The sequence below is a fragment of the Nipponia nippon genome, unplaced genomic scaffold, assembly GCF_047370975.1.
Source record: "Nipponia nippon isolate SJK-2023a ecotype South Korea unplaced genomic scaffold, ASM4737097v1 scaffold_15, whole genome shotgun sequence".
NCBI classification, from domain to species: Eukaryota; Metazoa; Chordata; class Aves; order Pelecaniformes; family Threskiornithidae; genus Nipponia; species Nipponia nippon.
In genome coordinates this window covers 10,080,605-10,104,935 of record NW_028262331.1, presented here as the reverse complement: position 1 = coordinate 10,104,935, position 24,331 = coordinate 10,080,605, and the positions used below count along the sequence as shown (strand labels likewise).

At 58.1% G+C, this 24,331-nt stretch overlaps 2 protein-coding genes across 26 annotated transcripts in view; one reads left to right on the top strand and one right to left on the bottom strand.

Moving 5' to 3' along the window:
* The window catches only part of CUEDC1 (CUE domain containing 1), a 26,308-nt gene extending 6,121 nt beyond the window's left edge, over window positions 1–20,187 (bottom strand). The window contains exons 1-8 of one of the 5 annotated variants that reach the window (XM_087752388.1): window positions 17,829–17,846; window positions 15,320–15,444; window positions 5,497–5,975; window positions 4,809–4,936; window positions 3,783–3,909; window positions 2,017–2,200; window positions 1,031–1,114; window positions 4–93 (exon numbers count right to left, since the gene is read on the bottom strand). In XM_087752388.1, the coding sequence (XP_087608514.1) occupies window positions 4–93; window positions 1,031–1,114; window positions 2,017–2,200; window positions 3,783–3,909; window positions 4,809–4,936; window positions 5,497–5,787 (904 nt within the window). In that variant the 5' untranslated portion in view covers window positions 5,788–5,975; window positions 15,320–15,444; window positions 17,829–17,846. Of the gene's footprint in view, window positions 1–3; window positions 94–1,030; window positions 1,115–2,016; window positions 2,201–3,782; window positions 3,910–4,808; window positions 4,937–5,496; window positions 5,976–15,319; window positions 15,445–16,327; window positions 16,376–17,828; window positions 17,942–20,059 lie in introns of those variants that run through there. The other 4 variants (XM_087752387.1, XM_087752385.1, XM_087752386.1 and 1 more) reach the window with 4 other exon arrangements.
* Window positions 18,044–24,331, top strand: part of LOC148056325 (uncharacterized) — a 10,417-nt gene continuing 4,129 nt past the window's right edge. For 6 of the 21 annotated variants that reach the window (XR_015703585.1, XR_015703583.1, XR_015703584.1 and 3 more), the window contains exons 1-2: window positions 18,091–20,143; window positions 23,867–23,971. Coding sequence is in view for 4 of the 21 variants with exons in the window: in XM_087752366.1 (XP_087608492.1) it covers window positions 19,017–20,143; window positions 23,867–23,971 (1,232 nt within the window). In the remaining 17 variants the exon portion in view is untranslated. Of the gene's footprint in view, window positions 20,144–20,683; window positions 22,151–23,866; window positions 24,010–24,331 lie in introns of all 21 variants that reach the window. The other 15 variants (XR_015703597.1, XR_015703593.1, XR_015703592.1 and 12 more) reach the window with 13 other exon arrangements.

The following is a 24,331-nucleotide window of genomic DNA, read 5'->3' as shown; positions in this document are numbered from 1 at the left end:
CACATTTTCCCATGTGTTTCAATTTGTCTCTGAATAAGGCATCGTCAGACACGGCACTGCCGGCCTCGCTGGTTACAGATGGGGCTACGTCACCTGGAAGGCAAACATCTGGTCACCGGGAGTGCGTGCACGGCGAGGGGAGGCTCAAGACAAATAATTTCCATGATCCAATTCCAGCGCTAGCAAAACACAGCGCTGCCATGAGCGGAGCTGAGAAAGCAGGCAGGGAGGGCACTGGCATGCCAGGGCTGGCTCTGGACGAGGACCCTCTGCAGATATCACCCCCCGAGACCGTGGGTGCAGAGACGTCGGCTTGCAGCACACCCTCAGCCCCGCAGGGCTGCTCACCAGTCCCACCACCAGCACCGCTGCAGAGCAGGAGGCCTCCTTCTGTGCTGCTCCCTAAATTACCCCGGGCACTAATTGCACTCTGGGTATTAGATCGTGCCCATGCTCAGTACCCGGGATGGCAGGGCCACTGGATCAGGAGCAGAAAAGTTCAGGCATCCCAGCGAGTCGGTCAGGCGGACCAGAGACCCCAGTAGCCACGTCCTTGTGCCCCCTCCCCTTGGCCCATGCCCCTTCCCGAGGTCTGGGTGCTCTCGAAGCGCCGTGTGCCCAGCTGGAGCTCCGCCATGCCGCCCAGCCACGGCGTCTCACCCGCCCCCGCACGGGGACATCGACAGACACCAGCTCTAATTCTGAACCCGGGCAGCTGCTCCCCTCCCCGAGGTTAATCAGGATTACCCAGGAACAGTCATTATGCCTCGCAGGCACAATCCTCCACTCCGGCCAAGACAAGGGAGGGCTTTGTCTCCACTGGGAACTGGATCCCAGCTCCCACCCACAGGGATGGACGGAGGCAGGACGCAGGAGCACCTCCACGTGGGGAAGGCAGGGAGGGCAGCAGCACCCATCTCCATCACCCACCAGCTCCTCTCCCATGCTGGGAGGGCAGCGGGGAGGGATCAGCCAGGGCTGGGAACATAGGAGCTGCTGAGGTGACGCTCATGTGCATCTTGAAAGTTACCTGATATTACGGAGGAGAAACCAAAGTCGTTGCTGACAGCAACACTGGTCGACTTGGATTTTTTTGACTCATATTTCAATCGATCTGAAAAACAAAAAAAGTCCGGCGCCCTGCTCGATCAGACCTCCAAGGCAGCGCGTGTGGCTCTGCTGCCCTCTTCCCTCACGGCCCCCACGGCTGTGGAGGAAGAGGATGATGGCAAGGGAGGGAGCTCGGGCCTTGCTTCAGCACAGCGACCGCAAGCACTTCGGTGGCAGCCTGCAACAGCAGGCGGGAGCGCTCCCCTCACCGCAGCAGAGGAACCGCCTGCCCGCCACAAGCATGCGGCGAGCACACCAGTGGTTTTCCAGCTACGGCAGCCAGGGACAAGCCTTGCAGTGAAGGTGCTGCCAGGACCCTGCAAACCACCAGCGAGACGTCAGAGGGAGACGGCCCCTCGGCCATGGGGCTCAGAGCCGGTGGCAGCGCAAGGGAGGGGAAGGGCAGCTCTTTGCTCAGCGGCAGCAAAACCACCGGTAACCTCAAGCCCTCCCTGTGCCGCCGGGAGAGCAGCCGGTGACAGGAAGCGTGGTGACAGGGAAGGCGCAGTCATGGCAAAACCGCTCTCCAGTTCAGGCCCTGCCAGCACCTGGGGAGGGCACACAGCCAGGGAGGGTGCGCTGGCCAGGCTGGGCTCGGAGGGCATTTCCAAGGCTCCTTGCTATGGATTTTGCTGGGCTTTGCCGGAGACATTGCAGAGGGGTGGGCAGGGGGAGGAGAGCCTCGTGGCTGGCGGCTGAGCACCAGGAGCAGGAGCCTGGGGAGCGGCCCACTGCCCGGTGTCAGCGGGTCAGACCACCTGCCACCAGCCTGGCCGCATCCTGCGCTGGCTCTGCTTTGGCACAAGCCACGATGCCACGGGCAGGGCAATGGTGCCAGCAGCCAGTGTCACAGGGGAGGCACGCACCCAAAAAGCGGAGGCAGAGGTTTCTGAAGGCGCTTCTCACCTCTCTCCAGGGCGAGGAGGAAATCCCTGTTCCTCTGGAGCTCCTTCATGAACTCTTCGTTCTGCAGGAAGAGCGCGATCCGCTCGTCCTCCAAGTACTGCTTCCACCGCCGCTCCTGCTCCAGGGAGCCCTGGCCCCGCGGGGCAAGCCCCTGCGGCACGGGCTGCCGGCAGCCGTGGGAGCCCTGGGCAGGAGGCAAACACAGCAGAGGTCGGTCAGTGGTCTCGGTGCCTGCACTGGTGCATGCAGGAGGCTCCATCAGCAGCACCTGAGGCTGAGCTTGGCCTTTTGCTCCTCTGTTATGCCACCACACCTCCAGCCCTGACGGCCATTGACTGCTGCTCCCCAGCGGGGTCCCTCCCTCCTACGCCCAGCGCCCGACAGCCCGGGGCACCGTCCCCTCAGCCCAGGCTGTGCTCAGGACGGTGCTGCTGCAAAGGGGACAAAGGGGAACAAGGCACCACCGCCTCGGGGGACGGACATCCCACACCCTCGCGGTCCGGGGTCAGCATGGCACGGGGAGGAACCGGTGCCTCCAGGAGAGCTCCTTTGCAGAGCGCAGACTGGCAAAGATTTTTAACTTTAAACCGTGGGGTTGAGCCAAGACAGAACCTGGTGTGGAGGCAAGGGAGAAGGGTCTCAGCCAGTGCCGCTGCTTTTATTTCCCCCTATCTAAAAAGCAGAGACTGCAATTTCCCGCTGACAAATGTCCCTGCGCAAGGCACCTCATGCTCTCCCCCAGCTCCTGGCGCAGTCGCACCTGGGGAGCAGCAGAGCCGCACTCTACAGCTGCAACCTCATCCTCACCTACAATATTTATCTGATTTGTAGCTGCTCTGAGAGAGCCATAAAAAGCAAAAGCACACAATTACTGGGGAAAGAAAAGGGCAGCTGCTCCTCTCCTCCCCCTGAGCCCAAATGAATTGGCACGTTCCTATTCCCAGAAAGGTAATATAGCCCGCGAAGCTCAACTTGCAGGGCAATCATTTATGAAAACGTGGCAGGCTGCCTTTGGAGCCAAAAAGGGAGGGAGGAGCCGATGCACAGGGAAGGCAGGGTGCCTGCAGCCCCCCCAGCCCCTTGCCATGCCAGGAGGGCGCTGGCCCCATTTGCGGGCTGGCTGCTGTGTTAGCACAGGGGCCGAGGGACGCTCCGGGGATGCGGCGTGCCTGGGGCCGAGCTGGGTGCTCAGCGCAGGCTGCGATGAGGCTTCTTGTTCCCCACAGGGTGCTGCCCGCTGCCTGCCCCGCTGCGGGCAGAAAGGCACCCGCAACCCCAACCCTTGTGGCTCCGAAACCACCATGAAGCACATGGGGACTCCGATTTCCCAGGCGCAAATCCTCTGGTTTGCACTACGTTTTCCATCCAAGTTACGCTGCACCAGCCCCTGAGCACCCTGGCAGTGCCGCTGTCCCCAAGAACGTATGCTGGTCCTGCTGCTCCTCACCAGGGTAGCAGGTAAGATTTTCAAATAATTTAAAATATTAGGTGCTTATTGCAAGTGGCATTTCTGGCACTAACCACTGAGCTAATGGCAGAAAAAACATCAAAGCCTCGCTGGAAGATTCTTGTTTCACACCTCGCTCACTTCAGTCTCACCTTGAACAACAAGAAGCGCTCCAAGACTTTCGGTTTAGTCCACACCTCGTACCCAGATGCTTTCAGAGCGCTGACACTGCAAGCTCAGGGTGGCCGAGGACTGGGTTTGGTGCCCCACACCACACCGTGGAGCTGGGGCACAGGCTGGAAGGGGCGGCAAGCCTCACCTGTGCGCCGGCGGTCTGCTGGGGCAGGATGCGGAGGAAGTCCTCAGGGAGGTTGCCCAGGAGCGGTGGGTTCCAGTTCCTGTAGCGCCCGGGCACTGGGGTGCTGCCAGGCCCCAGCACGTCCGTCCTGCAGGGCAAGCACAGACAGCACCTTTGGTGAGGGAGAAACCCACCGACATCAGCCGCAGTGGCAGGGGCACAGGGTCCAGCATGGCAGCCCCCTGCCCAGCTCCACCGCTGGTCCTGGGAACCAAGAAAGCACAGCACTCCTCCCAGACCCACAGTGTTAGCGTTGAGTGTGAAAGGCTTTCCTAGCGAGTTTGAAGTCTTTGGGAGCTGCTTTTCAAGCCTTGCCCTGCAACTGCACAGGCTGGATTTCCCTTCTCCTCCCTGTTTTGCTCAGACTCCCAGAAAACAGCCCTGTGGGAGCCCTAGCACTGCAGGATCTTGCTTATGAAGCTGATGAACGTCTCTCACCAGATGTCACACGCAGCCCGCACAGCTGGCAGTGCCTTCTTCCGAGGGGGCTGGCACAGAGGCGGCCCGGGCACTGGCGCTCGCTTTCCCACAAGTCCTGAGCCTACAGCCGAGGCGGTGCTGCCGGGGGAGAGCCCACACCTGCAGGGCCAGAGACCCCCGGGGGCTCGGCGACCCGGCGGCAGCAAGTCAAACTGACCCGAGGTCTCTGGTGCCGAGAGCCACGATGTGCTGGGCCCCGGCTGCCCAGCACCTGGTGTTTTCCAGCAGAGGCGAGCGCTCCCCGCCTCCAGTAGCTGATTTTTGCCATTCCATGCACTGCCAGAGCGGCTTTCCGGGCATTTCAGCTGTTCACTTTTTAGGGCCTCACAGGGATTTTTTAGCCAGCTGTGAGCTTCATTCATCTCCCTTGGCTTCGTCTCACCCAGCCCTAACGAACTGATGCCAGATGCCCCTTTGCAAGACCCCCTGGGCACCAGCGCAGGGTGCTTTGCCGGCCACCACGAGCAGAAGGCACGGTGCAGCCGCAGCATGGGGCTGGGGGCTCACCTGGGCGGCGGGGTGGGCGGCGCGCGGGGGCAGTGGCTGCCGAACGCCTGGCTCTCGTAGGCGGGAGGGGAGTAGACAGGAGGGGGCTCCTCGTCTGAGCTGTCTGGCTCCAGGGTCCGCTCCAAGATCTGGGGGGCAAGAGGACAGGGTGAGGGCGAGCTGTGGAAACACTCCCCGCTGGGCCGGGCCCCCACGCGTGGCAGCAAAGCAGGGACGGGACCAGCTGAACGCCGCTGCAGAGAGGATGGGGGCAACCTCCCGGCATCAGTCCCCCTGCACTGGGGGGCTTTTGGTGGGGTTTGGAGGTGCTGCTCTCGAGGGACGAGGCACCGCATTTCGGGTGGGCGGGTAAGCCTGTCCCTGGGTGCACACAGCCCCTGGGGGCCCTCTGACAGCAGCAGAAGGGTCTCTGTTGGGTTTTGGGGTGGAAGGGAGGGAGAAAAGTGCTTTGGCTTGAGCCTCAAGCACTGCCCAAGACAAAACAGCCACGCTGCACGCTCCAGATCAGTCGAATCAGGCACTGACATCTCTGCCCACCCGCAGCAGCCGAGTAGCACCATGCCCAGGCAGAAACAAGGCAGGATGAGACTGAGCTGCCCACTTGCCATGAGCCAGCAGTGGCAGCCAGGAGCCCAGGTATGGGACCCCCACCCATAGCCATGTGCAAGGGACCAGCGGGGGGGGCTACCTCAGGGGGAATGCTGTCCTCGGAGTCCGAGCTGTCGTCACAGCCACTGCTGTCCAGGTTCATCTGCAGGAGCTGGTCAATGGTGGCATCCACGGCACCATTGTTGGCCCTTAAGACGCACTCGATGATGTCGTAGTCCATGTTGGGGAACATGGTCTTGAAGTCCTCCATGGCCTGGTTGAACTCCAGCCGGCGGACCTGCCTGGCGGGGCGGCTGTTGTTGAGCTCCTGGGTGGAGGAGCCGCCGCGCGAGCTGCTGTTGCTGCTGCTCCGACGGAAGAGGCTCGTCATGGCGGGGCGGCTGGCACGGGGGCACAGTGGCTGCGGTCCCGGCCACGGCGAGGCGGGTGCCCGCCGCCGCTCGTCACGGGGCGCTGCCCCGGCAGCCAGCGGGGAGCATGGGCGGGCGGCGGGGATCCTGCTCCCCGTGGCCGGTGGCACCGCGGGTCAGCCCCCGGCACGCTGCAGCATCCTCCCACCTGCAGAGGAAGAGGGGAGAAAGTCACCCGGGGGACAGAGCACCCAGAGGTACCATGAGATCCCTGTCTCGGCGGGGGACATTCGATTCAATTCGACCCATCCAACTGCATCCCCGTGGGACCGGCCCGTCCCCGCAGCGGGGCTGGCACACCAGAGCTCGGATGCGCCGTGCCAGGTGCTGTTCAAACAAAATGCAAGATAAGAAAAATGGCATTACCTCTACCGCAGAGGGCTCCCCAGATTTAACATTTCCAGATTTGACGTGTATTTATAAACACAGTAAAATCGCTCTTTAAAATAAAACATGGAGTGGGTTCAGAGAGTTTCAGAGCAAGGGGCTAAAATACTTTGCAGCACGGCAAATCGACCCTTGGGAAAAGCCACCAAATCCAAGATTAACATTCACTTTAAAACCATAAACAGATTATACAGCTACTGCTTCTCATTTGGAAATGCAGGGCCAAATTCAGTTCTGGATTAACTCCACTGTTGAAACAGAATTACCTCAGGAACACTTTTGATCCATAATATCATTTTCAAAGGTTTTTTCCTAAGCGGCAGGCAAAGAGTTCAAGATAACTGTCCCTAAAATGTATTGAATTCAGAAGAACGTGCCAAGCACGTTTCTTAGCGAAACAGGGTGTAATCAGATTCAAAGCCATTAAGTGGAGCAGTCACCTCTGAAGGTCACCCGGGCTCTCCCCTGCCCATAGCGAGGCCGCGTGTGACAGCCACGTCCCCAGTGCTCGCCCGGCCTCAGCCACCGCACCGGCTCGCAGCTCCGAGCTGCTCCAAGGCGCTTCCAGAGGCTGCCGAGAGCGAAAGCCACTTGCAAAACCTGGCAAGCTTGGCACAAACTCTGGGAGAAGATTTATTTTGGCAATTAACCCCCGTTTTTGTCCCCAGAGACAGCCCTGCTCTGGCTCAGTACCCAGAGGAACTGCTGACGCCTCCGGAGGACAGGGGCATGATTCCTGCTCCGTGGGCGCACTCCGCTCTCCCTCCCTGGCTTTTTTGTATTCCTGGATGCATTTGCATTCAGATGCACTGAGCGTGCCACTGAGCCCCGCGAGCAAGCCCGAACAGCAGCCCCGTGCAAACACCGGCGCCTGGCCAGACCCCGCACCCCGGCTCAGGGCAGCAGCCCCCGGGCTGAACACGGTGCCATGGGGCCCTTCAGCCGATGCTCCCGAGGGACACAGGGTGTCCATGCTGCAAAGAGACCTCTCCATGCAGGAAAGGCAGCTGGAGACCCCAGGCACGCACCGACAGCCCCACAAGGATCCCACCTTCTCCATAGTATTCCCTCACCGTGCAGGACAGGACCCCTGGAAAAGCATCAGGAGGTTCACTGCCAGGCTCGAGGGGCCATTTCCAAACAGCACCGGCTCGCTAACAAAATGCATTTAACGGATCACTCAGCCGAGAACCGTCTCCATCCCCGCAGTCGCTCTCTGTCCCCAGGATCTGCTCCCGCTTGCCAGGAGCCAGGCACGGAGCAGCGTTGTGCGAGCAGAGCAGCGTTGTGTGAGCGGAGCAGGAACAATTCCGACAGCCCTGCCCGGCTCTATTCACTGAGGACAAATAAGTCTGCTGGAGTCAATTAATAAAATACCGCTTCTCGGTTCCTCCTCTGCTATCATGACTCATTCATACCAAAAAGCCGGCATTGTTCGCACCTCTGGTATTATACTTTAATTGCAATATTGCATGGCTGGTTTAGTCACATATTAAATTGAGTTATAACACATTCACAGGGTACACACACTCCTTAAAAGATCTGGCTACTCCAAGTGGATGGGGAAAGAGCCTGGACATCAAGGGGAAAACAGGTTACATAGGATACACTGCAAACACACACGTTATCCAAATATGAAGATGAGAGCTTCTGCAGAGAACCATTACCTCAGCAATGCCATGCTAGCCCATAAACCTCAAACAGTAAAATCAGCCCCTAAAATCAGGAAATGGGCTTGGAAATTCCCAGATCTATTTAAAAATCTTAAGATCTATAAAGTCACAAGAAAAGCCTGTGGTTGGGGGGTCTTTGTCTCCCAGAGTTTGACCTTTAAGTGTATATTTAAGGTCTTCTCTGTAACCACGAAGGCTGGGAAATCCCATTTACCGGAGCCGAAGCCCCCAGCCCACCACGTGCCAGGCGTTGGCAATCCCCCTGCGATCCCTCTGCCCCGCCGAGGAGGGACCGGTTCCTCCTGATGCAAACGTCTCTGTTCTGGGGAGGGCATTAGTCAACGCGACACGAGGGTCTGGGACACCTCATTGAAATCGCAGCCCACGCTGGATAGCGTGACTGAGCGCAGCAACGCGCCAAGTAACTGAAAGCTTCTGGTCAGAAGATGAACTAAATTAGAGACGGGGACAAGATATTTATATGCCAAAAAGGCTCTGCTGCACATCTGGCTTCAAACAACCCTGAGGGATTGCGCTGCTGGGACCTTCCCAGCCCCCGTAATACGGCTGGAGGCTGCGGGGCTTGCAGGAGGCTGCTGCGAAGGGTGCGTTCCCCAAAACCGAGGTGCAGCCAGTGCCCCGGCACAGACCAGGGCCACTCCACATGCCCTCGGGCAAACACCGCTGTGGGCAGAGCTGACAGCAGTGAAACACTGCAAATGCAGGCTTTTAAACCCATTTTTTAAAGTCCTGCTGCTAATCCAGAGAAATGCAAACCACTACACCGGCATGAGTTAAAATCCAGAGAAAAGCAACTCGGGACATCAGCAGGAGTTGATTTAAAAGATAAAGTAGTAGTTGTATTTGCAGGATCCTCCCCAATTCCTGCTTGTCCACATCAGCATCTTCAGGTGAGCAGTGGGGAGGGCAGTGGGACCCCCGCTGCCCGCGTGGGGAAGGGGCTCGGCATATTTCTGGCCCTTGTTTCTGTGATGTCAATGAGGGTCTGAGAAGATGCCAGGAAAAGCAAAATCCTTTGGATTTCCCAAAAAGGCAAGAAGAAAGCTGGTGTCCGACTGCCAGCCCAGGCGTGAGCATGGGCTCGCTCGGGCACGGTGGGCTGCAGGCTGGGCTTCTCTTCGCCTTGTGCCCCCTGTTTGCAGCATTAGGCTGTGATGACTCATTTAGCTGTTGCCTGATCAACTTTATTCCTGCCTTAAAATAGTTCTTGCTCTGCTATCATGCAAAAAGGACCCTGAATGCTGTTATTCATTCATCCAAACCCAGGCACAGGCGTAATCCTTTGCCCTTCTGTTGCACCCATCACAGGAGGAGCTTAAAGGCTCTGCAAGCTCTGGGTGCACGTGTCCCCGTCCCGTGGGTCACGGGGAGCAGCGAGGTGGCAGCAGGGACTCTGGCGGGGCCGGCAATGCCCCCGCACCCCCGCACTAGCCCCGGCAGCACGGGGTAAAACCTCCCGTCCCGGCAGGGTCGGCAGCCGCAGGGTGCGGGCAGTGCCCGGTCCTGGCTTGCCCTGGGGACACGGTGGCAGCTCCCAGCTGAGCCGCCTCCGCGCCCAGGGCAGTGACTGCCCCAGTGCTGACCTGCGCCACGGAGAAAGTGCCAGGTGACATCCCAACGCCAGGCTGGGGGCCAGGCGCAGAGCCAGCACCGGCCCTTCTGCTGTGCTGCTGTACCACCAAACCCCCAGGAAAGGTTTCCACGTTGCCACTTCCACACCAGCTTTCATCCGAGCGGCATTGCACTCCGGGATGGGGGCTAGCACAGAAAATGCCACCACTGCCTAGCCAGGATGGCACGGGATGCTCTCCCGCACACTGCACGCTGCACTCAGGCACCGGCACACCTTTGAGTCCAGCTCCTGCTGTTAGCTCACCACTTAAAAAACATAAAATAAAACCAAACAAAAGCTGACCTTGGGGGAGGGGGCTCACCCCTGCGAGCCCAGGGGTGCATCCTGCCTTTTCTCCCACCCAAGCCACTAGTGACTTGCACAATTCAGATCCACCCTCGCCTGAGCCAGAGCCAAGAACAAGACCCCGGCAGCCGCGGAGAAACCCTTAATTACGCTCACCGGGGAGCAGACAAGGCATGCGCAGCCTGGGGGAGCGCGTCCTCCTGTGCCGGCCAGCATCTCCCCTCTACAGTGCTGGTCCTCACCCAGCCCTGGGAGCGGGGCACTCGACACCTCGCAGAAATGGACTTTTCACATCGAGGGGTGGCCCAAGAGGCTACGGGCGCTTTGGGTCAGCTCCAGCCGGGAGCGAGCACGGTGCAAGGCGCAGAGGAGGCTGCCTGCAGCTCAGCCGTCAGCCATCCGGGAACGGCGCAGACGAGCAGCTGGATAATCCCAAGGGTTGGTTGAACTGGTAATGTCATGCTGGAAACAACAGTTGCTCAGCTTCGTGAGGAACACAGCCCAAACAGAGGAGCGAACAGCTGTAAAAGCACTGGGACTCATCGCTCGCAGCCCTTGCAGCTCAGGGAAGAGCCTTGGCACCAAGTGCAAACGCGAATATTCCCTTCCCCAGTGTCTGCTGCAGCTCAGACAACAGATGGGATTGCTCAAACACCGCTAAACCAGCCCAGCCCTTTTTCCCCTGCTATTGCCACACTGCGTTTGTCGATCATCCCTGCAAACACGCCAGAGCCATGACACCCCATTTGCAGCCAGGATGGGGGTGACACCATCGAGTGCTTGTTCCCCTCAGCCCAAGGCTCCCCCGAGGGCACCCATCGCTCAGCGGCGGCTGCAAGCCCAGGCCTGTAATGACTCGCTGGGGGATGCGGAGCAGAAGCGCAGAAGGCATTTCCATGCACGGGATTATCTAAAGACAAGGGCTGCCAGCGCCCCGGCTTCTCGAGGGAAGACTCTCGGAGGAAGACTCAAAACTAGGGAGGTTAAACCAGAAATAACGGCTTCGGCCAGAGCAGATTTGCTGAGCTCTGCCTGAAGCCTGGCCCCTGCAAAGGGATTGCTCGATACAGGAACGAGAAGTCCAGCAACGTGACTGCTTGGCGGCTGCAGGTGTGACTATAATAGGATTGAAATTGGGATGAAAAGTAAATGATCAGGAACAAAAATTACAGTACTACCTACCAGCAAACTGAAAGGCAGAGCACACACTGAGGATGTGCGGCGTGGAGCCTTATCAGTCTCTTCAAAATCCCCTCCCTCACCTTTCTGTCCACCTCAGGGGATGCGCATGGACACCTCCTGGGCCCGCAGCCTGGGAAAACTGCTTGCAAGCAAATCCTTTTTCACGGAAACAAATACACACTTGAGGATCCCCTTTAATACTTGTTCTACCACATATTAAAATGGCTGGGTTTAAGCCCTTTTCAAAGTAAAAAGCAATCAGGGAGGAGAGTAGAAGTAAGCCCTGTTTGAGAACCTGTGCAGTAACGTACCTCTCTGCAAAACTAAATTCCCCTCTTGGCTCCAAGAGCAGTGTTCAGAGCCAGAGGAGCAGCGAGAGGGGACCAGGGAGAGTCATGGAGCAATTCTGGCCCCGACGCCGACCATCATCAGCGTTACCGCTCAAGCGCTCTCACCTGATGGTTTTATTGAGGAGCCCGTGGCCAGGCCTGCACTCTCAAACGCACAATAACCATGTTTAAGAGAAGAAGCGGCAGCTGCTGCTGCCTCAGAGCACCCATTGCTCGCCCAGCCATGGCCGGCCATGCCATCCTCCTGGACAGATTTATGAGGGCCCTTTGTGAGCCGACCAGATGTCGGCCCTCCACAGCACCCAACCAGCTCACAAACCGACACCACCCAGCTAAATCTTGGGGGGCCACACTCAGCCGGAACAGGAAAACCGGGCAGGGCTCTGCCGGGGATCCCTCACCCCCCCGGAGCAGCACCCGAAGCACCCACCTTCCCTCCGCCAGCGCCGGGATGCAGCGGGATCCGCAGAGCTGCAAGGGGGCTGCCCAGCCCCGGGGGTCCCGGCACTGCCGGCGTGCCGGGATGCCCCCAGCCCGCTCTGCCAAGCGAGGGCAGAGCCACCCCCCTGCCCTTTGGCACTGTGCCGCGCTAATCCCCGGCTTTCACACATTTGCCATGCCAGAATTACAGCCCCCCCCAACCTCCTCCCCAAACTAAGTCTATATTAATGAGGTAGCACTAGATCTTAATCAAAAAGTCGCCTGCCTTGCAAGGCTGCCTTGCACTGGTTTCGTTGAAGGTAATTTGATCTTGGTAGGACGACATTCCTAAAATAGTTGAGGGAATTCAAACATGAAATAAGGTTTCCAGGAAGGGATTAAAAAAAAATGGGTCAAGCAAGTGTGAGCGATTAAAGTAACCCAGCATCCCTTTGTATGGTTTAACTGCATCTCTGTTCAACTCTATCTTGTATCAACGTGTAATAAATTAGATGCATGAGGCTGCCTAAAGCAGAGAGGCCAATATAAAATTATTCCACGAGGTGGCTGAACATCAGCGACCTTTCCTCCTCCGGCTTTCACCGACGACACCAAAACATGCATGTCCCAGCTGAAAAATCAGCTTAGAGCTTGTTTGAAACGGCTACGAGGAGCAAGCGCTGCCCGGTGCAAAGGCTCACGCGACAGCAGCAAGGTGCGGGTGCCAGCACTGCCTCCGTCCCACGGGAAAGCCCTGTGCCCATTGCCGAACTCCCTGCCTCAGTTTACCCATCTGTCTCAAGCCTCGCAGGAGGGAAGGCCAGGCACCTCCGCGCCTGCTCGCATCCCCCCCCCGGCGCCGGCCGCAGCCGTCATGCAAAGCCCTCACGCCATATGTCACACGAACCCATCTTTAACTGCTTATCCCTTCTCCTCCCTTTGTGCTCCTGGCTCAGCACAAAAGCACCAGGAAGCAGCAGGGAGTGAAAGAAAATAAAAATTCCTGCGGAGACAAAGGTGCACGGCTCTCCCTGGGGCCGGACCCAGGTCAGGGTGCGTGGAGTCACCTCCAGGCAATTTTGGGGTTAGATTTGGTCAGCGAGCACCTAATGGGGAGTGGGTGAAAGCAAACACAGGCTTGGGGCAGGGCTGGCTCCACTCCCCAGCTAATTAGCACGGCTGATTCACAAATGCTAATTTGCCATTTTAGGTCAAGGGTCAAAGAAATTAAAGCACAGGAGGGGAAAAACGGAGAAAGAGCCTGAGCAGAGGCAGCCCCTTCCCCTCCAGCTCTTTGCATAGCAGGAACATACTGGGAATGGACTGGGATTAGACTGGGCTGACCCTGCCACAGCCCAGTGGTGCAGAGAATCTCTGCAGGATCTGGCCCTGGGCATCCCACAAAGCGTGGCAGGGACAGGCAGGGACAGGCAGCGTAGACCAGGGCCAACGCAGGCAAAAGGCAGCACCCAGGTGCTGCCCAGCCACCAGCGTCTCCGGCTGCTTCTCTCCTGCCCTCAGGGTTTAAGGGCCATCGCTTAACATGCAAAGTCAAAAAAACCCCTGTACTGGTTTGCCCGAGGCTCCGTGGAACAGTGAGACCGCAGGAGTTTCTGTGGAAACAAAATCAGTCGAGTAAAACTCCCACTGACAGCACGATGAATTATTTACCAGGACAGGCCCTGGGCCATTAGGGTCTGGTTAAAAGATTTAGAGGTGATCGCTGCATGGGTTGCTGGCAACCTCTTCCCTCGGGGCACTAAACCACAGCTGAGGAGGAGGAAAGGAGGAAAGCCCCTGGGTTTCCACGCCATGTGCACGGTGAAACCCACCGGGGATGCTGGGGGGGCCTGCGCGGGAAGGTCCTGCACCTCCATCGCCATGTCGGCAGCTTCAGGTGTCCCTGGGGAGAGGATGAGGGCGGCACGGGGGTATGACAGGGAGACGCAGCAACAGGGAGATTGTGATGAGCAGACAAGAATATCCTGGTGCGAAAGAGGAGAGCTGCAGGCATCCGAAGCCATCGCCTTCCTGTGGTTTTGCTTTTTTACAACAAATTGACCATACCGACGAGAAGGCGTGCGAGTGCAGGGACTCTGCTGGGCTGCTCCTGAGCCAGCTCCTGCCCAGCCCTCCGGGAAGGTAAGCGGGTGCAGGCGCCATGGCAGAGCCTCTCCGGGGAAGCCGAGGGAGCCTTGGGGCTGTCCTGTGGGTACTTTGCATGCAGAGGTAAAGCAGGACACCAGTCTGCCCTCCCAAGCAGGACCCCTCGCTTATTCATCCCCCCCCGGCCCCTTGCTACGTGGCACAGCAGCAACACATGACATAAAGCCAGTGAAAAGGCTCCTGCCCGATGCCCGCCTGCCGCACACCGGCCACCCCGCGCCGTCACCCATCCCTTGGCATCCAGGATGAGCCTGTGCTGCTGCCGCGCCAGCCGCAGCCCCACTCAGCCCGCAGCAGCTCTCAGCACTGCGCTTACAAGTCAGGATCGCTGCGAGCCAAGACCGAGGGGAAGAAAGGGACTAATTAAGTTGCAAATGGAGGAGCTCTTTTTTTTTTTTATGAGTCACTAAGCCATATGGCTGATGCAAGCTATCCCACAAAAGCACCGAGCCGACAATTCGGGCGCTGCCGTATCCTTGTTGTCCTGGGACACGGCGTCACACTGTAATTGCGCCGGTCTTTTGTCCTCCCTCGCGCTCGGTGACATTGCTCAGCAGAGGAGAACCTGCTTGAAACACTATACCTCACCAGGGACAGATATTTAATTAACACCAATACGTCAGGCCCCTCTTGCAGAAGCATTTCCAGCCAGCCCCAGCACAACAGGGATCACGGGGGAGAGAAAAGCCCTCAAAAGCCAATGGATCGAGTTTGCTCCATTCCTTCTGCTCCATCACAGCACATCAGAGTTTTGTACAGAAATTATACGGGATGCTAACCTGGATTTGAAGCCAGGCCAATGCTGAGATAAGCTCTCAGTCTCCTTTCAGGCTCAGCAGCAGGGTCTGCTCCCGTGCCAGCACAGCCCCAGTTCTCGGCGGCGAGGGAAACCCAGAGCCGCCGAGCAGCGGCTCTGCCCACTGCCCCCTTCGCCCGCTCGCTGCTTGCTGTGCCCAGCCACCAAACTAGGTCACGTTCTTCTTCAAAATCCCATTTCACTTCTGTTTCATTATTTTTAAGTTTGCATAATTAATTCATGTACAACCCTATCACTGTCCCGTCCCGGTTGCTCTGCACTGGCCTGACCGTGGCAATTGCCAGCCAGGGAGGTTCAAAGCCACAAGAATCCTATAAGCAACAGTTTAGGCTCCAGGAGCCCGGGAATCCTCCCCGACGGCCGTCCCCCGTTCCCACCACTGCCTTACGGGCCCATCATCTGCTGCCACACAACCCATCTCCATCGGCCGGGGCTCCGGCCACCATTCCCCCCCTGCCCATGCCCAGTCCGGCTCTGCAAAGGCACGAGGGGTGGCAGGGTCCTGCCCGCGAGCTGTGCCCAGGCTCCTGGTCCCCCCATCCCCCTCGCAGATGGCACCTGGAGGTGAAGGCAGGGCTGTGCCCGACGGAGGAGGGTGCCAGTGCAGCCCGCGGTGCCTCCCGGTGTTCCCCAGAGCTCCCCGGCTGCTGCAAAGGTTGCACTCGTGTGCGTTCAACTGCTGCCTGGAAGTGCAGTGGCAAAGAAAAAACCCACCGTTATAATTGACTCCGTAACCAAGGCAAATATTAAAATCAGCTTTGCGCCTGAATGTCCCTGTAACCCATCTAGCAGTGTGCCATGCTCCATTTTCTGGAGACGACCTGCCTGTTTCCCCCCAGCTCAAGCTCTGCTTTCCTCGCCAAGGACGGCGGGAAGGCTCCATCGCCGGCATCCTTGCGTGCCCGGCTGCACGCACCTTCCCTGGGGAAGTGAGCGAGGGCAGGGATCGACAAGCTGTCAGGCAGAAGGAAGAAATACCACTTCCAGGAGTCAGAGCTCATTTCCCAGCAATAAAAGCAGACTGGAGCTAGGGGAAAGCACCACTAATGGGGATGCGCATCCCGCACCACTTCAGCCACAGAGAAGGAAAGGACCTAGGGGCTGCAGCCTGGAAAAATAAAAGCCATCAACAAATGCTTGGTTTTAAGCAGTATAGCCCTAGATTGGGTTCAGATCGGCGCATAAAGATCTGCCCTTCCCAACAAGTGTTACTGCTGTGGACAATGCCCTCCGCATGCCAGCCTTGTCTCCCCAGCTCCTAGCTACAGATCCTCCAGCAGATGGGAAAACGTTATTGCCTCCTCCCAGGGAGGGGAATTGCTCAGATCAGCATCCTCCCTTAGCCTCCCCACTCTCCCCTCCATCCTTTTCAGCCCCATTATCCCCACTCCACCCACACACACACACTCCTCTGGGGACCCAAGGGAGGGCCAGAGTCTCCATTGCTCATAAATGCCACCTAGAAATGAAGACCTGAAGCTTTTGTGCTTCCCAGAGTTATTTGTGGGTGGATTTTATCTCCTTTTCCAGCTATTCTTGGTGCGCTTTGGCGAGGAGGGTCCTTACCGGCGAGCGGGCAGCCTGCCTTCCCTCTGCTGGGCTCACACACCGCAGCTGCAGAGGATGCGAGAAAGACAGTTATCTCCCCAAAACAAACCCCAGAATATACAGGCAGAACCGCCAGCGATGGGGACATGCTGGAGCCCAGCCACGCACAACCGTGGCAGGAGGGGACGGTTCCTGCAAGGCAGTTACTTTGGGTTTTAAGACACTTGTTTGTTTGTTTGTCACTGGGCAACCAAGAAGATGGAAAAAAATATCAATGTCATATTGTCACCTATGAGTCACCGCTCAGCACGGGCCGGGATGCCTCGTTCCTCCCGCCGCCGAGCACGGGGCGGCCAAGGAAGAGCCTGAGGCACCCCAAAAGCAGCTCATCCCGGCTCTTGCTGCCTGCCCAGTCCTGCCCCAATGCCTTCCCCATCCCCGCAGCTGGGGACACCAGTGGCCCGGGGACATCGGTGGCCCAGGGACAACTTTCCGGGCCCTGGAAGGCAGCGCAGGAATTTGCATTTATATTTGCATTTCCTAATTGCGCCTGCAGGTTTCCTGGGGCAGCGGCTGGCTTTGGTTTCCATGGCAGGTTTTGTGCGGACCCCGAGAACCGAGGGAGGCACAAAGGGGCCACAATGGACCTGCCACTCACCCGCATCAAAGGCAGCCGGCGGGGCGGGACGGGGGCACCGCGGATGGGGGCACCACAGCCTGTGCCCCCCCCGGCACTGCCAACACCAGGGTGGATGCGGGGAACCCCTGGGGCAAGGGAGGAGGCCGGCCAGCGGCCAACACTCGCGGGACACCGGTGGTTTCGGCACTGCCGGAGGAGCGGTGGGGACACAACACCAGCACGGCTGCTCGACGGAGGAGCCAAGTCTCAACCGCCATTGCCTGGAGGTGGCAGCTGCCCCGTGCCCGTCGGAAGTGGTGCAAGAGCTGGACCCAGATGTTCCCCCTGTTCTTGTTTCCAGTTATTTTCAGCCGGCTTTCCATCCAGCTGGGGTGGATTTCTTTCCCCTTCCAACTTCCCTATTCCATTTAGGGACTGTCTTGCCGGAAAGGCTCCCTGCCCAGGCTCGCCTCGCACATCACCGTGCCTGCTTGGCTCCTGCGCTAACCCCAGGGAACCGGCAAACCAGCCAAAACCAGGACCGAGGCCTGGGAAAACCTGGTCCCCAAATCACTGCTGCAAGCCCAGTGCCACCAAGCAGAGGCGAGGCTCCAGCCAACGTCCCTCCACGCTCTGGCCATGGTGATGGAGATGCTGCTGCCCTGGCCATGCCCCAAGAAAGGGACCCATTACCACCTCGCACACCTGCGAGGGGCTCCGTGTTATGACTTCAAGCATTTTTCGTATTTTATAGTACACATTTATCATCATCATCATTAACCTGTGCAGCCCAAAAGCTTCCCAGCTCTGACCACGAGCACCCCGCGATGCTGGCCTGGGAGCGCACCCAGAGGGCTACGACAGCAGCCCCCTCCCTGCAGATCCCACCCCAGGATTTACCCTCACGGCACAGACGCCAGGCGCGAGTGACCCTCTGGCTCCTCTCCCAGCTGCTCCCCTCCGAACACCACCGCCCGCAGCGTCCCCCGTTATCTTTGCCCCTGCAGAGGGTGTTTGTGCAGGCAGATAAGTACTGAGCACTCGCTGTTGCACTGGGAAGCCCTGCTCACTCCCCGCGTGCTCTTATCAGCCCGGGGTGGAGGGGGACCACAGTGCCCACACCACCGCGATGGCAAAGCCTGCTCAGCCACACCATGGATCCGGTCAGGGAAAAAGGGTAGGTGTCAGTGCGTAGACGCTGGTTTGTTAGGGTTTTTTTGTCATTTGAAAGCTCTTTTTTAATAAAATGCTGAAAAAGCCAAAACTTTCCTGGGAACTCTGTGGCTGGGAAGAGGATGGGCATCTTTGAAGGAAACACTTTTGGCAATCAGAGGCTCCGGCACCGGTACGCGGCTGCGGGCACCCGGGGATCAGTGTGTAAGGCTCTGCCGGCATCAGGCACATCCTCAGCACAGCGGAGACAGGCACGGCCGGGGTGGTCAGACATCACGGCGGGGAAGGCCACAGGAGCAGCGTGCACAACGACAGGGAACGAGAAAGGCACGGCGAGGCAAGAACGGGCTGGGTCTCCTCTGCCGCAAGGACCGCCAAAAGCTTCCCTTTAGCCCCACCGCCGGCACCGGCCGACCTCCCCTCCCAGAGGTGCACGGCTCCCTTGGGGTCTCGCTGCCCCGGTGCCGGGCTCCAGCCAGGCACTTCCACGGGAAAACCTTTGTGAAAATCACAAAAAGCTTCGCAGTGGAGCAGATGCCACTTCAGCTTGTGTCGTTAGAGATGAACGAGGAGGAGGAGGAGGCGAGGAGAGCCACAGCTTCCCCGGCCATGGGGCAGCCCCGCCAGCAAAGCCCCAGTCGCAGCCTCAGGGGTCAGCCCAGGACGGCGGCTTTCCCGCGCGGATATCCTTACCGCTCCATCCCCCACGTTTGTTGTCAGTGATAGCAGCAGGAGGAGGTGTGAGGAGGAGGTGCGACTCCACTGCTTTTTAAAAAAATAATAAAAAGGAGCCTTTCCAACCCGCCTGACGAGACCAACAGTGCATGAGAACGCTGCTTTGAACGGTGACTTCCACAGGCAAGGCAGCTCCCAAACCCTTCTCCATCACCGTTTGCCCACAACCCATCGGTGGCAATGTCAGCGCTGGCTGGGAACCCCGGGCAAGGAGTAGCCTGGCGGGACGGTGCCCTCCATCCTTACAGGGAGATGTGGCTGGGCACCTGGCCGGGGGTCCCCAAACAACCCCGAGTCCAGGAGGTGACCGCCAACACCTTGGCACGCCGGGGCCCTGCTGCGGTTCCTACGCTAAGCTGTGACCCACCCCGGCGGAGATGTCAGGGGTGCGAAGCGCATCGCTCCGCAAACCAGGCGCAGAGGAAGGGGATGACGTCCTGCAGCGGGAAGCCACCAAACCCCCAACCCTGCCCGCACACTGCGCCGGAGGGGTTAGGCTGGGGGAGCGGCGATGCTCCGGGGGCTGAGGGGGACGCGGGGACCGGCGGCTGCCCGGTCCTGCCCCAGGGCTGGGGTCTGCCGTCCCGCTCCCAGCCCCACGCAGGGATGGGGACGCTTCACCCTGCACACCCACCCACGCCGTGGCAGCGGGCTCAGCTGCACCCACACCTCCCTCAGGGCTCTCCCCACACGGGATGGCCTCTACGGGACCCTCCGGGTGCCCGGCGGGAGCGGGGCCCCGGCACGGCCGAGGGGCTCCGCCGGGAGGTGAGGAGCCGGGAGAAGCGGCGGGGCCAGGCCGCTGGGCTGCGGCCCCGACCGCCCGGCTCCCAGCCCGGCTCCGGAGGGGGCCGCTGGGCAGCCGCAACAGGCGCGGCCCCGCACCGGGCCCGGCCGCAGCCGCCGGGCGCCCCCGGGCCGCCCTGCCCGGGCCCCAGCGGAGGCCGAACCGGCGGCACCTCCCGCCCCGCCGGGGCTCGGGGGCGGCCGCCGGCCCCCGGCTCGGCCGCGCAGTCCCGGGCTCGGCCGGGCGCAGCCCTCGGCTCGGCCGCGCAGCCCCGGGGCCGCCCCCCGCTCCCGGCCCGGCCCCGGCGGGGCCCGCGAGGCTCCGGGCCGCGGCCCGCGCAGGCCGGGAGGCGTCGCCCGCCTGCCCCGGCCCGGCCCGGCCCGGCCCCGCTCGGCCCGGCCCGGCGCACAAAGAGCCCCGTCCCGCCCCCCCTTACCGGCGGTCGGCGCCGCGCTGCGGGGGCGGCGGCGGCAGGCTCCAGTCACGCCGGGAACCATGGAAAGGAGCCGGGACGGGAGACGTACGTGGCGGGCGGGCGGGGGCGGGGGCGGCCGCCGTCCCCGGCAGCTGGGGGCGGCGCGGCGGGGCCGGGGCCGGGGCCGGGGCCGGGGCCGGGCCGGGGCGGCCCGGGGGGGCGCTGGGAGCGGGGCCTAGCGGCGGCCGGGCCGCAATGCAGCGGGGACGGGGGGGGTCGCTTGGGGCACCCCTCGGGGCCTGGGTGAGCCCCCCCCCCGGGTCTGGAGGTGTCGGCCCGGCCGGAGGCGTCGAGGGGCCGGCACCGCCCCGTCCCCTCTGCCCCCGCCGAGGCCTGACCCGCCACCACCCCGGGTCTGCCCGGCCCCGGGGGTGAGACAGCCCCTGGCGGGGGCTCTGGGGGGCTCAGGATCCCCTGCGCTGGACCCCGGCTTCCCCAGCACCCGCGGCTCCGGGGCCGGGCACTCTGGCCCTGGCCAGCCCGGGTGCGACCGGTGCGGAGCAGCATCCCGAGGAGAGCTGCTCTCCGGGGCTGGTTTTTGGTCTCCTCCGCACCTTTTGAGCATCCCAGGCTCTTGGATTTCAGACCACCAGCCCCGTGCACGCATGGGGTAAGGAAGAGGACGCACCACTCCTGCCCCAAGGGCTGAACATGAGAGAAGGATTATAACAAAGCATCACTTCGACCACAGATAGAAAGCAGCCGTCTCCGGTATCCAGCGCTACAGCGTCTGACAGCTTGCAGCCATACCACAAAACAGCTCAGGACGGGAAGTGATCTCCTCTTACAAATTACAGGAGCCAGTTTACACAGGGCAAACACTTCCCGTTTTGCAGAGACCGGAGTGAGACCGCGAACGGCAGCAGGTCAGGGCCTCCGCTTCTCTCGTAGCTCTCTAAACCCTTCCGGACACGCTGCGGGAGGAACACCGCATCTCCGGGCACCCGCGGCCGGCCTCCCACAGCACCCTGCTGCGGCCAGCAAGACCGGCTCGGAAGCACATCTGGGGGTGCCGGACCCTGAGCACGTGTTTGGGATGGTCCAAAGCTCTCGCAGGACAGCCCTCCGTGCAGAGATTTTTTCCCAGTCGGTTGTTTCATCCGTGTCTGGCAGCTAAGCGATCCTTAGCCTGGGTAAAAATCTGTAAGGCTTTGACAAGGAACACAGACATGAGTAAGAGTGAAAACATGAGAGGCAAACCTTCGGCTTTCAGTGCGTACATGTGCCACAACATTCGCTTTCCCGAAGTTAAACGCAGAGCTTCTCTTCTGTGACACAGCGCCTTGCCGTGAGCTTTGTTGACTGCAATCTCTTTTCCTAATCCAGGCTTGTTTCAGGGGAAACGGGTGATTTTATCACATTTCTTTACTGTCCTTTGATATGGGTCTGAGCTGCTAATGACGCTAGGAGGTAAAAAGAAATGGGAATAGAAATACACAACTATGAAGAATTAAAATAGTGAATTTAATTCAGCCAGTTCCGACTAAATTGATAATTCCCTGAAAAACAAACCTTGCACAGAAAACACAGAATACAAATGTTTTGGTCTTGACAGCCGGCAAGAACAGCTAAGTGACAAGGTGAACGGAGTATTTCTGCCTTCTCTGAAAAACAAAAGGTGCCATACATTCTGAAAATGCCCCTTGTTTCTTTACTAAATGGGTTGATTTTGGAGGGAGCTATGGGAAAGGCTTTGCGAGGAAAGCAGAGGTCTGTACTCTGATACAAGCAGTGATTTCAGATGCCCACACTGAAACGTTTTACAAATGTCTGGTTTTCAAAAAGCATCTGTGCTTCCTTAAAGAAAAACCCAGGGCTTTTTAAAATGGCTCAAATTAGCCCAGAAACCCGAAGAATCAAAAAAAAATCTATTATTATTTTTAAAACATCACAAGCCCGGCTTTCCCAGCGGTCTTTACTTGGGAGATGCAACGTACGACGAACGACGGGACGGTAACGCCCTCGCCAGCCCGTGACGAGGGAGCTCGCTGGACAGCCTGGCTCAGTTTCTCTTAGCACTGAAATACTTTTTCCAAACCAATACCAAAAAAGGTTTGTTTCTAGGTCAAGACCTCAGTACTAAATTTTAACCAGGGGCTGACAGTCAACTCCAAGCACAGCTGTAAAATGGATTCGCAGCAGAAGCTCAGGCATTCTTTTTCTAATTAGAAAACAGTCATTGAGCCTTGCGCGTTTAAAGGTGAAAGCTATTTTTGACATAAAAATTAGCACGTAGTTCCTCTGTCATCCTTCAGTTGCTGCTCTGGAAGCTGTGAGCGAATGATCCAAAGATAAGCAAGATGGATAAACACACCGAATTAAATGAATAGGTAGAAGGGGATCAAGTTTTAAGTTTTATTCTGCCTGACAATTAGGAGAGGAAGAGATTTATTTTTACACTTACTATTTATCCTAAAAAGCACCGGTAAAAAGGTCCACTTAAGCGCCGAGACAGACCTCAAAGGCATTTAAAAACTTGGAAGTGCTTTTAATAGCTGCCTTTTGAAAATACTGTTAAATCTGGTTTTGAGACGGATAAACTAAGCCACCAATAAAGCAAGGCAGGAGTTTTCAGAAGGACCCAGCAGTGAAAAACTGTAGTCCACTTCTCAACGACTCAGCTCCCATATAGGGACCCTGAGATAAAAAAAATATCAGAGTACTGGATGCTTTTAAAAACCTGAGCGTTCTTTAAATCTAAATTTTCCTTCCTTCTTTCTTTGGCGGGAATCTAACCCTGACAGCCTTGAAAATTAACACCAAGCAGTTTTCAAAATACGGCTCAGAGTGACTGTTGCTAAAATAAAAGTGAGGGAAGAGCGAGCAGAACCTGGAGGGCTCATCCCCACCAGTAATGCCCCCGCCTAATCCCTCGGCAACCCCGGCCCCTTTATGTAACCTGGGATTGCTGCGGCTCAAACAGCTTATTGGGGTTTGGGTGTTTTTCTTTAAACCTCTCGCGGACAAATGCAAACACATTAAATACTTTTTATTTCTGCCACTCTAAGGAAAAGTTAGTGTAAGAGGGGGAAAAAAAGATCTTTTATTTGTGAACAATGGCAAATAGAACTTCACTCGTACGCCGAGAATAACACGTGGTTCTCTCGCTCATCTGTGGTCTCGACTGAACAGACATCTTCCCCATTTACAACACTCAGGTATAACTCTCCAATGATAAGACATAAAAGGTCGACTCCCAAATTTCTCCTCACCCCAAACACCCTCTGGAAGCGGTGGGGTGTTCCAAATACAGAAAAAAGCGTGCCCAAGGTAAACCGTTTCTACGGTTTCCCGGCAGCGTGGGTGGCTGTGCCGTGATACTTACTTCCCGCGGCCCGCTGCCCCGCCGTGCCTCGCCAGCGCAGAGCCAGGCACCCGGAGGCTCTCCTTGCCCGCAGGACGAGTTTTCGTGCCATTGATCTGACTGTTCTGACTTCCCACAGCACAAATCCTTCCAAGGCAAAATTCAACTTTAAAACTGTTAGTCGGTGCTAAGCCATGAACCTAATGCTGAATGCTTATGGAAACTGAAGAAGAAAAAAATACCCCCCCTATTGAACTGCTTGCAATCGGAGACCTGAATGGGCTCGATATAAAACCCACTCGAATCAACGGCAATAGGCTTCCCTGGATGTTGGACTAGATCCAGCTTCAAAGTTTCCATGAAATAAACTAGGCTAAGCGCATCAGCTGCACAGAAACTAACTTGGTGTAACAGGAGCATCTGTTCTTCACATCCACCATTTTCTTATCGTCTTAACTTCCCAGGGCTGCAGCGACACGAGTTGCCGTACAAATCCCTCATCGCTGTCGTGCGACTACACATCGTCTCCCGACAGCAGCTGGCCTTATTGCCTCGTCATACCAGCGACTGTAAGGTAGCATGCATGCCGTATAAACTACTTGACCAGGTAGCTTTCGTTTGTCAAAAAACAGCTTAATGTATTTTGTATGATGGCATTACAAAGTGAAATTAATGTCCGTATTGAGACAGCTGAGGAGCACACCTCGGAACCATTTATACACAGTACAAAGCAAATGTTTACCCAAGTACAAATGAAACAGGTTGACAATTAGCTAATGTAGCTTTGTGGACATAAACCAGGTACATTCGAGCAGAACCAACATAAAATAAAAAGGAAACAGCCCTTTTCCTATCCCATGCTAAGAGCACCACGGTTAGTGGTTTGGGAAGCCTCTGTCAGATTGAAAAATTTCCTTGCCGGTGTTTAA